The 12,677-nt window shown below is 42.8% G+C and overlaps 1 protein-coding gene across 8 annotated transcripts in view; it reads right to left on the reverse strand.

Annotated features, from left to right (window-relative positions):
- LOC126256782 (E3 ubiquitin-protein ligase TTC3-like) overlaps positions 1-12,677 on the reverse strand; it is a 364,962-nt gene that overhangs the window by 146,915 nt on the left and 205,370 nt on the right. For all 8 annotated transcript variants that reach the window (XM_049955514.1, XM_049955508.1, XM_049955509.1 and 5 more), the window contains one exon: positions 9,411-9,571. In XM_049955514.1, coding sequence (XP_049811471.1) covers positions 9,411-9,571 — 161 coding nt within the window. The remainder of the gene's footprint in view (positions 1-9,410; positions 9,572-12,677) is intronic.

Below are 12,677 nucleotides of genomic sequence, written 5' to 3' on the forward strand. Positions count from 1 at the left end.
AGCTAGCCTCCAAATTGACCCTCCGCCTCGTGCGCTGCGAACGCTGCTGAACCTGCCGCTCCCCTTGGGGAGCTCGGTACCCACGAAGATGTCTCGACAGCAGGGACAGTGGGTGAAGCATGTAACACCTGGGGTGTATCATGTGACGCACCAGACTCCCCACTGCCGCTACACTCCAAGGCAGCAGCCTGAAGACGGCTGACCGCGGCCATCAACACGTTCAGCTGTTCGCGAACAGTGGCCAGCTCCTCCTGCATCCGTACACAGCAGTCACACATCCTATCCATCCTAAGAAATCAATTTACTGTAGAGAGTTAATCAACTTTTAACTAGACTGCTAATTCACTAAAGGCGGCTGATTGTTGACTGAACTGTGGTTGCTAGCCACTTCTTGTAGAAAACAATGAAAATAGCACTACCTGTCTCTGGACTGTATTGAAAACAAACACTAGCTCTACTGGCACTATGGTTGACTAAAGGGACTCTCTCTGACTGTATTCAAAACACGAAATCTATGGAACACTATTACTAGCACTCGACAATTAAAGCTTCATAAAAGCAAAAACACATGGAAGTAGAAGTGACAAGTAAGAAAAATACAGTTAATACATAAATTAAGGTAGCTCGCTGCACAGCAGACGTGAAGCAGACATGTATGTACAGTCTTAATATGGTTTGCATGCTGGACAGAATATAACATTCTGTCTGACTGGATGATTTGAAAATTGGCTTGGGTATGCCAAAACTAGTCATCAATTAGATAAAAAGTGGATATTGTAATTTTTGCTATTTTATACATCAAACCAAAAAGATACAAAATGCAACAAACTTTAAATCCGATGAGAATGTTTATTCTAAATCAAGAATGTTGTCGCAGTGAAGTTCATAAGAAGCTCCCAGGGTTTCATGCACATCAGTATATTTTCATTGATGAAAGTATTGTAGTTGAAAAGATAGTCTGCTTTAATCAATTTATTCCATCCAAATAGAACTTTCTGGAATAAAAACATTTACATTAAGTGAATTTCACAATGTCTTTTTCATTGTGAATCCACACGCAACATCAAAAGCTGAACCAAATGATATGGAATAAAAGTGGTAACACTGCAATAGCATGACACACAAAACCACGTTTTGCATCTGCTCAGCATGATAACACCATGAAATCATCCCATCGGCACAATGTAACTACTCTAGCCAGCAGTGGATAGCCAGGGAGCTGGACCCCAGAAGAGGAAAGGAAACGTACTCAACATGCAGGTCAATCTATGGGGAAAAAGAAAGCCCAAACACTGAGTAGAGATAGGAACAGAGAAAAGCACATAATGCAGCCAGTGTGAATGACTGACTGAACGACTAGCATGCAAAGCAAGAGAATAGTGTGGTGTGAAGGTCAGGTCCAAGACGGCCAATGTCAGCATAAGAATTGACAGACTGGTCTATTACTGCTGGCATGTAAATGCCTGGGTCAGTGGTTCCACACATACAATGCTCTGTAACTGCAGTTCCTGACAGTTTGCAGCACTATTCTGACATGAAACCCATGCCATTCAATCTGGCTTTGTATTGATGTCCAATGGTGGGGATACCACATCCCTTCCCTGAAAATGGCCAGGCTTTTGTCAAGACCTCCACTGCCAAACCAGAGAGAGTGGGAAATTTCCTGGCAGCAGGTCTATCACCAAAGTAGGCAATGGCGATGCAGCTGTCTCTGCGGGAATGTTGGAAAATTGTGGAGGCTAGTGTAAAAGCTGGTCTGCTGGCATTGGCAGAGGCGAGGACTCATCGACGGGCAAGTGAGGAAAGCAGGGCACTGGTTAAAAGTCCATGGGCTCCACACCAGGATTTGCAGGAGCAATCGCTGTCACATGCTATTCCATAGGCGGACATAGGGCAGCAGAGAGGGAGCCTCCTACCAGAATATGTTGTGACCAACCCTGTTGCCCAGCTGGCACAGAGACAATGGTCCTGTGGGTCCAACAGATCGTGGACACAACTGATTAGAATGATGGGACAGCTGCTCCTGACCGACATCCACCACAAACCTACCACAAACAAATGGCAACTTTTGTGGCCTACTACTACACATAGCAGCCATCTCAGCTGCAAGCTGAAAGAATGGGCCCAAATGGCAGCACCATGAGGAAACCATGACAGATCATAACAGTCCACACCATGTGACAAGGATTGCAACAAATCTAATAGATACCATGGCCAGCACTCACCCAAATGTTACACAGAATTGTATCTATTAACTGGTATCATGTGGTATGTGGCTAGAAAATAGTTTATCATTACTGGACAAAGCAGATGCAGACTTCTTTATGTTGGTCTTGAGTGTATGAATGAAGAGTTGCACTTCTGTGTTAGAAGATGGGTGTAACAGAAAGATAGTCAGAAGCCAGATACCACTGCAAATGCAAAAATCTTCTACCTCCCGCAATACAAATTGCTGACCTTTATCAGATGCAAGGATCCAGGGGAGTACTTGATAGCACAAATGACTGACAATGTGACTATAGCTCCTGCTGACATAGTAGAATACAGTTTCACAACATATGGAAAACACATGCTTCCCAAAAAAGGAGTTCACAGAGCCAAAGTGCACCCTGCCCCAAGAATGATCTGGGACTAGCAATGGGGAAAAACTGACACGGTGGCACAGCCTGGTTCTGTGCACAGTCAGCTTAAGCTCACACAAGATGTTCAACAGTACAATCTATTGCTGACCTGTGGACATGACGCTGTGCCAAAGGTTTAAGATGAGACTTATCCCACTTCATTGACTGCAGAAGATGGAGCAAGTGAGGATGTCATGCACAGCAGCCACAGTGGCACTGACCTTCTGCGCCATCAAAGGAAAATCCAGCAATTTCTGCTGCAAGGTATCATCCAATCGGCAAACTAGTGTCTCCTGTCGATTGAGCTCCAGATCAGCTGCCACCAGCAATTACAATAATGCATCTGTGTTAGCGTGCTGGGTGGTGGACTGCAGCAAATGCCACAGCAATAATTATTGAGAAAGAGTGTCCACCCCTGCATTCTGTGGGCAGTCTCATCTGGTAGCTTAGAATGAGGGTCAAACAATGAAATCAGTGGCTTATGGTTGGTGAGGAGTAGGAACTTTGCCCCATGCAGAGAAGCATGAAACTTTTTAGGTGCCTCCTTTTTCACATTTCAATAGTTGCATTACTGAAAGCACCTTTGGTGCTCACTGCCACCTTTGTTCCGATGTGACAGCATACTAGGGTGCATCAGCAGGCAGGTTTAACAGTTTACCCAGCATAAATGAAGCCGAACAGTGAACAGAGCACAAACATTGCTTGAGGGACTGAAAAGACCACTGACAGTCTGCAGAGAATATGAATTCAATGCCATTTTTGCGAAGCAAGGTAAGAGGACAGCGGATTTTTACAGTCTGGAAGACAAATTTAGCCTAATACGAGGCCTGTCTAAAAAGAAAAAATATCTTGAATAACTAACAGGTTTGGGACCCTAATCCCCTTCAAAGTTAGCCCCTTGTGCTTGCACACACTTAATCCACCGATCCTTCCACTGCCGGAAACACCTCTGGAAGTCTTCTTTTGGAATGGTGTTCAACTCCATCATTGTGTTACCCCTTCTCACCTCTCAAAATGGGATCCTTTCAGTGGCGTCTTCAATTCTGGAAACAACCAGGAGTCGCATAAGCCATGTCTGGAGAGTAGGGAGGTTGCTGAACGGCTGTAATTCCATGTTTGGCCAAGAAATTTTGGATCATGTGGGATGAATGTGCGGGGGCTTTGTCATGATGCAGCAGCCAGTTTTTCACCATCCACATGTCTGGTCTTATGCATCGAACTGCGTCACGGAGTCACTGGAGAACATCTTGATAGTACTCCTTTGTCACTGTTACTCCTTCCGGTGCGTACTCGTGATGCACAATTCCACGGAATTCAAAGAAGGCAGTCGGCATCACCTTGATTTTGCTTCGCACCTGCCGCACTTTCTTCAGCCTTGGTGACACGGGATGCTTCCATTGCGATGACTGTCTTTTTGTTTCTGGGTCGTACCCATACACCCATGACTCATCTCCAGTTATCACGGTGTTCAGAAACCCAGGATCAGCATTGGTGGTGTCCAGAAGGTCCTGTGCAATGTCAAAACGCAGGGCACCTAGTTCCAGCAACAACAACTTGGGCATGAATTTCACAGCCACATGGTGCATGTTCAAATCATCACGCAAAATTGCATGTGCAGAATGTTTACTGACTCCAACCTCTTGGGCAATCTCCTGCATGGTCAAACGACCATCTACCGTCACCAAATTTTGTACCCTCTCAACAGCAGCTGCATTTCGAGCAGTTTGGGGCCTGCCAGAACGCTGGTTACTCTCTGCTGATGTGCAGCCGTTTTTGAATTGGTTGAACCACTCCTTAGTTTGTGTTACACCCATCGCATCTTCTCCAAACACCTGCTGAATCTTACAAATTGTTTCGCTTTGAGAATCACCAAGCTTTTGACAAAATTTGATGCAGTATCTTTGCTCAATGCTTTAAGTCATCTTGAAAGAGTCAGTAATCGGATGAACATGTTATGCAGCACCTTACCTAGCTACCGATAGGCAGCGACTGACGCACTGGAAGACGGGGACAAAATGCACACATGCGCATAAAGATCTCTTCCTTTACTGAGTACAGTGGTGCTGCTCTATCGTCTCTATTTTGTGCCGGAAAATCAAAGGTCGATACTTTTTAGACAGACCTCGTAAGAAATCCTGCCTGGAAAGGACTGGATCTCCTTCAAGTTCTTGAGCACCAAAAGGTTGATGATAGCCCCAGATTTCTTGTCCATAAGGACGAGACCATCATTGCTAACGACACATCCCAAAAAAATTGCGTCTTTGGGGAAAAATACGATTTTCCAAATTTAAGGCCATTCTTCAGATGGCACTGGAAAACCATCTGCAAATTTCACAAATGTTCCTCTTACATGGAGCCTGAGACCCACATGTCACTGAGGTACTTGGTTCAACAGCGAATGTCATGAATCAACTACTCCAAATATCACTGAATTGTGGGGTAGACGAAATGCCAAAGAGCAAGCAATGAAACTGGCACAGCCTGAAGGGTGTGGGTTGGGTTGTTTAGGGAAGGAGACCAGACAGCGAGGTCATCAGTCTCATCGTAATAGGGAAGGACGGGGAAGGAAGTTAGCCGTGCCCTTTCAAAGGAACCATCCCGGCATTTGCCTGGAGCAATTTAGGGAAATCACGGAAAACCTGAAGGGTGTGTCGAGCACTAAGAAATACTGCGAAGTTGCGTCCAATGGAAACTGCAACTACGTGTTGTGCAAGGCGATGCAGGAACAGGTTAGGAAACCATGACACATTGCGCGTTTAATGTCTGTTTAAAATTACCGCAAAGGCACATGGCACCATTTAGCGTCTGAACCACCACCAATGTGGTGACTAGACAAAGTAGCAGAAACAACATCGAATTCTTGCTAACACTGCACGGCCTTGACCTTGTCACGCACATTGAAGAGAACTGTGCGGGGGCAACCAAATTTAGGTATTGCTGACAGCTTATGAGTGTCTTGGGGCTTGAAATCTTCTGCTCGACCTAACATATTCTCAAGCAGCTGGCCATACAACCGCAATAATGAATCCAAACCCTGAAAGAGACCGATTAGGACATTAAATGGACTTTGCCAATGATCTGCAAGCCAAAAGCAGGAAAGATGGCTAGCCCAAAATATTTTTGACCTACGGTGAATTAATCACTAACAATGGTGAATTAATCACTAACAACAGAAGTTGCTATTCCACATTCTTATTAACGGCTGCGGACAGAGAATTGCCTCCACAATGGAACACACTGCTTACTATAAGATGCGACTTGACGTAGTGCCATTGCAACACAGGGAATCCCAAGAGCCTGTCAGCAGAATTCCGGTGGGGAAGTGCTTATACGACATCAGAGATAGTGTCCAAATCTAGGAAAACGGGGGTCTGAGGATCATCCTGTGGCTTGCTATCACAAACAGATGCCAAATGGGTCACTTTACAGCACCCCATGCACTGCATATGTTGTGGGCAGTCCTGTTTGATATGCACCAAATGACAATCGAGGCAGGATCGCTGACTTGGCCATTGAGCAAAAACAGATTCTGAAGGTGAATTTTACTGAGAATCTGAAAAGTTGTGAGAAGGAATCAAGATGTTTCGACTTACTTGTACCTGCCAAGCTTGACATATGGAAAGATGGTGAAGTGTGAAGGTGGCCAATCAATATGATGTCACTGCACTCGAATTGTCAATATCATCAACAACCGGTGACTCAATGGAAGGTAAAGTTGCCTGGCCAATCCCATGGGGCTCTGTGACTATTTACCATGTCTATCTGACACTGACACCTGTCAATTGTCAAGTACACCCTTTGCTGCTGCCATAAGTTCACGAGACTCAGCAATCTGAGCAAATTCATCGAAAGAAGGGTCAGACAAGGCCATCGCCCTACTTTGGACCTTGGGGCTGGGTGCTATTTGGACAATCATGTCCTTAACAAGCAAGTTTGTGTACAAGGTAGCACATTGGGGACACTCAGATACATGCATGAGAAACCTTGTAGGTCAATTATCTAGGCCGCATACAACTGCCTGAGGCGTTTGTTGTTCTGTTTAATCTATAACCAGGCTGTTACCAAGAAGGTTTGATGTCCAAAACACCGTGTGAGCAACTGGCAGAGTTCCTCACAATTAAATTTCTCAGGCTCAGCAGACGGCTTCAAATTTTGCACAATTTTGTACAACCCTGAGCTACTGGACAATAACAAGGCAGTCTTATCAGATGGACCAAAGATATTCCTTATCTTGCAGTGCAGCAAGTACCAGCACAGATAATTCTGCCACCTTTTGATACTCTTGGTGAAACGTAACCAGCTTCAGACCTGGCCAGCTATTAGTATGGTCCGAGAGCGGATCAATTCCACATACTGTTCTGAGCATCTCCTGTATCTGCTCTTGCTGCAGCAGCTTTTGTTGCTGCTCCTACAGGTTCAACCGTTCTTGGCAGGAATGCAAAAATGGCGGGTCCATGGTAGACACACATTAACACTATGAAAAAAATAAAAGCATCACATGGTGGAAGAATGTCCTCTATCACCACTTTTGAATTTGCTCAGAGTAACAACACCACGAAACTGTCCTGTTGCCATAGCTCTAGTGACTCGACTATGTAGGTCATGGAGTTGGACCTCGGAAGAAGAAAACAAACTCGATGAGTGGGTCAGTCTATGGGAGAGCAGAATCGAGAAAACTTAACAGTGGAAAGTGTTCTGATGACAAGGGTCCTCTACCATTTAGTGCGCAGATAGGCAAGAAGCAACCTGCGCTCCATATCTGGCCCGTGATTAATTTCAGTCCAACCTGCAGAGGAAATTCATCGGGTAGAGAGTGAGGCACTTGCATTAAATTCTGCCCTGGAATCTTTTTCCAATATTTCCACTGACACTTGGGTTGTCTTTAGTTTATAGCTGATGGCACAGATCAGTGACAGTTTTGCTTACTCCACATGTGTGCAATGTCATTATGCGCCGCTGGGTTTGAACAAAAAAGAGAAATATGTTCGAATTGAGCATGAAGTTACGGTCTATGTATGTGTGGAGAGTGGTATAAACAACTCACTAGGCTGAATGGGTGCAGAGAGCAGTCCCGGCAGAAATTTCAATAGGAAGTTAAGGGGAGCCTCACACATTCATTATTATTGTCAATATATCGATTTAATGACCGTCTGAGGGTGAGTATTGTCATATTGTAAATACTAGAAATACTGATGAACAGTACTGATGCTGATTAAAGTACTCTTACTATTATCAATATGTACTGAGTGCGTGATGGAGAGCTTTATCAATCTGATAATTTGCCATTCTGTTGTTAAGATTTTTCCAGTTTGGCTTCTGTATAATACATATGATAAATGCTATGTTTAAGAGATTTAGACTTTTAAACTGAACAAAGAAATGATGACAATTCATTTAGTGTAACCAAAACAATCTCCACCTATGTCATCAATCACAAAAAGTACTTTTGGACAAATATTTAAGAAGAGCTTGCCAACAGTGATTGAAATCTTGTGAGTTAATATCCGCAAACATTCAGATGACCTGCCTGCGGGGAAAAAAAGGCAAAACTACTTTTGGTTGCTTGTTGTCTGTACCTGCTTATCTTCTTGTTGTATTTGTTTTTCTTCTCTTCCTTGCATTAGTATTTGTAAATAATTGTTGGCCATCATAGATGTATTAGAATGCTGCAACTATTGGAATTACAGGTAATTTACAATGAATTAGTTGCAACTAGTTGCTTTTATAGTCGTTTACTTTTCCATAATGATATCTCAAGATGCCTGTCATCCGTTCTTGAGGTGTTTACATTTATTTGTGTGTTGTGAACATGGTTTTTTTACTAATGGTGCTGCAGAATTTTGCGAGACAGCTATTGTAAAATGTCATAAGCAAAGTGAGAATGTTCATTACATGTAAATAGATATAAACATCTGAAGATGGGTGAACATAAATGAATGTACTCTCAAAAACATATTTTGAGGGATAATTTGTTGGCATGGTGAGTTGGATAGGGCAAGTTTCACATTGGTGCATTACTTCTTACACATTAATGTCACAGACACTGCTGTTTTGACTTTATGTGCAAGCAGCACTGCTGTCACGTCACTCGATGAGTCAGACCGTGAGCTTAAGTAATGTGAATCAGGCCCATGGTCACCAATGCCTGCCCATGCCTGATTTAGGGGGATATATTTTCCATTTTTTTAGAAGGAAGATTCTGAAAAAAAAAAAGAGTGAATAATCATTTTGTTTGAAACAGATGCAAGCCAAGAAACCATGCTACTGTAAATGATGAAACATATTATTATGAGTTTTACCCTGTTTGCATGTGGTTTCATGCTTATCCTTTCGAAAGTCATTTCTTCTATGTTTTTCAATGTCTACATTTTGCTACAGCTCCTCAGATAGGAACATTTGGTTACAAAATCTAAGTACTCACTTCAAGTATAACCTTTATATTGAATGAGCTATATACTTTCATCTAGACTAATATAATTTGTAATATTCTTAGTGCCATTAACAGAAAAAAGAACTTAAAACAGCATAGTACTTGAAACTGGGTACAGGAGAAGGAATAAATCTGGTGAAGACTAATGGACCATGTGGATACAAATGATGCATTACTTCAAGGATATAAATTTATTCAGGGCCAAATTTGCATATGAAAATCCTCATTATTCACTTGGGATTTGAGAAAATTGTGATTGGGTGAACCAATGTGTTATAATCATCAAACAAAATCTATGGCAATTACTATTTCTAATAGCAGACAATCATATCTACTATAAAAAAAGCAGGTTTTGTTACCTTTTCCAATTCTCCTGGAGTCTGCTTTATTATATCCTCGACATTTGGTTCTTCAGGAAATACACAAGTTTCAGCAGATGATACTGGCTCTGTAATGTCTAATGGCAGCTCTAGTGATGAAATGTCTATGATTTTAGTGCTGTTGTTCTGTTCAGTCATAGCTGGCAACAAAATCACAAGAAACTGTTATAGGCCTGTGACACAACACTATGAACAGATTCACATCTCCAAGACAAAAAACTGTCATAGATACTCCCGTAAGTTGATGAAACCATGTTGGCTACAGGGAAAAAAAAAACTTTATTCCAAAGGCCTAATGCAGTAACAAGACAACCACCTAGCACGATACAGCCTTCAATCAAAGACGTACATGAAGGGTACATCCACCTAAATGGTGAGCATCTAGGAAAACTTAGGCACCATGAAGGCATATTTGTATAACTGCGTCATCAGCTGCTGTAAAAAAAATTATTAAGTTGCTACCAAATTTATGTTATATACATGGACCAACTCTCAGGCATTTTGATTTCTGATGCATTCCACACTGTTGGCATATTATTAAGTTAAAAGGGAAACCATCAGATGTTAATATATACCAATAACAAAGTCTGCTATCTGAAATCATCTGCACTTTCATTGCACAAGGTGGCAAATATATCTTCTTTAAGATCTGCTTAATTTATTCTCAATCTGTTCACATTGCAGCATACCAAAGTCTTCATTCCTGTGAAGATGAATAACATGTTTACCTTGTCTGCTGGCTAATATTTAGCAGATCCATTATGTAACTCTATTTACAGTGAGCTCAACGGCCACCAACAACATGAGAACAGCAGTGTCCACGACATAAGTGACAAACAGTACCATAAGCAGGTCTTAGAGGAGATATGTTTGACAATTTGTGAAACTGAAGTGCAGATACGTCCATACAGTTAAAGTGTAACAACAACAGTGGAGGCTAACATCGAGGAATGAGACTTGTTGGGTTGATGAGAATAGGATCAAAGCAAATGAGGGAGAAGGTGTTGAGATCCTAGAGAAGTGTGGATAGTGTATAAAAATGGTTATGGTGAGATAAATGTACTAACAGATCTTGGATCATATGGAATGACCGATACTGTATTTGAAACATACAAACCAGAAATCCACTACTATACAGCAACACAAAAATGTCTGAATGACAAGTTATATAATCACTTAATGTAATTATAATAATGATTATGGACTTCTCAAGAAAGATAAATATTTGCATTTTGTTAATGAAATGTATGTCATAAGGATGATTTTGCATAAATAAGATCGATATATGATAGTAATTTCTTTGCTACATGCTGTTAGAAGTAATATTTGTTTTTTGTTCAGTTGGTTGTAATAGTTTGAAGTGTGTGGATGGAAAATAAGTTGTGCGTGTTTTTACTGATTTGTATTGTGAAGCAAAATGACTGAAAATACAGGGTGAGTCACCTATCGTTACCACTGGATATATATCGTAAACCACATCAAATACTGACGAACCGATTCCACAGACCGAACGTGAGGAGAGGGGCTAGTGTAATTGTTTAATACAAACCATACAAAAATGCACGGAAGTATGTTTTTTAACACAAACCTACGTTTTTTTAAATGGAACCACGTTAGTTTTGTTAGCACATCTGAACATATAAACAAATACGTAATCAGTGCCGTTTGTTGCATTGTAAAATGTTGATTCCATCCGGAGATATTGTAACTTAAAGTTGACGCTTGAAACCTCCGACGTTCAGTTGGGTGTTGTAACAAACACGGCCCACGGTCGGCGAGCTGCATCTGCAGGGACATGTTTACGATGACGACCGTGTTTACGAGTGTGGCTGTAGTACACTGTTGTGGTTTGGTCTAGCTGTCGCAGTGTCCGCATGTAGCGCTTGCTGCTATTGTTATTCTGCATTCGTCTCTGCACGCAGACCAACTGTAGTACACTGTGTTACCAGACGTCTGTGATAGTGTAGTGTTGTAGGAACTGTGACCATGGTGTATTCGAACTCTGAAAAGGCGGAGATGATACTGATCTATGGCGAGTGTCGACGAAATGCAGCTGAAGCCTGCAGGGTGTATGCAGAACGGTACCCGGACAGAGAGCATCCAACGTGCCACACATTGCAAAACATCTACCGCCAACTGTATGCAACAGGTATGGTCGTAGCACGCAAACGGGTCCGTAACAGGCCCGTCACAGGAGAAGCGGGTGCAGTTGGTGTGTTAGCTGCTGTTGCCATGAACCCACACATGAGTACATGGGACACTGCGAGAGCCGGGGGACTGAGTCAAAGTAGTGTCATGCGCATACTGCATCGTCACCGCTTTCACCCATTTCATGTGTCGCTACATCAGCAATTACATGGTGAGGACTTTAATCATCGAGTGCAATTCTGTCAATGGGCATTAACAGAGAATGCGTTGCAGTTCTACCTGTTTACCGATGAAGCAGGTTTCACAAACCACGGGGCAGTGAATCTACGGAACATGCATTACTGGTCCATGGACAATCCAAGCTGGCTCAGACAGGTAGAGCGACAGCGACCGTGGGCTGTAAATGTATGGTGCGGAATCATTGGCGACCACCTCATTGGTCCTCACTTCATTGCAGGGGCCCAAACAGCTGCAACATACATCGCGTTTCTACAGAATGATCTGCCAACATTGCTCGAAAATGTCCCACTGGAAACGCGTCGACGTATGTGGTATCAGCATGGTGCACCTGCACATTCCGCAATTAACACTAGGCTGACCCTTGACAGGATGTTCGATGGGCGTTTCATAGGACGTGGAGGGCACATAAATTGGCCAGCCCGTTCTCCTGATCCTACACCTCTGGACTTCTTTCTGTGGGGTACGTTAAAGGAGAATGTGTACCGTGATGTGCCTACAACCCCAGAGGATATGAAACAACGTATTGTGGCAGCCTGCGGCGACATTACACCAGATGTACTGCGGCGTGTACAACATTCATTACGCCAGAGATTGCAATTGTGTGCAGCAAATGATGGCCACCACGTTGAACATCTATTAGCCTGACATGTCGGGACACACTCTATTCCACTCCGTAATTGAAAATGGAAACCACGTGTGTACATGTACCTCACCCCTCATGGTAATGTACATGTGCGTCAGTGAAAAAGACCAATAAAAAGGTGTTAGCATGTGGACGTAATGTGCTGTTCCAGTCTCTTCTGTACCTAAGGTTCATCACCGTTCCCTTTGGATCCCTACGTAATTCGGTGCTCTCCG

Source organism: Schistocerca nitens, chromosome 1 (genome assembly GCF_023898315.1).
Source record: "Schistocerca nitens isolate TAMUIC-IGC-003100 chromosome 1, iqSchNite1.1, whole genome shotgun sequence".
NCBI lineage: Eukaryota > Metazoa > Arthropoda > Insecta > Orthoptera > Acrididae > Schistocerca > Schistocerca nitens.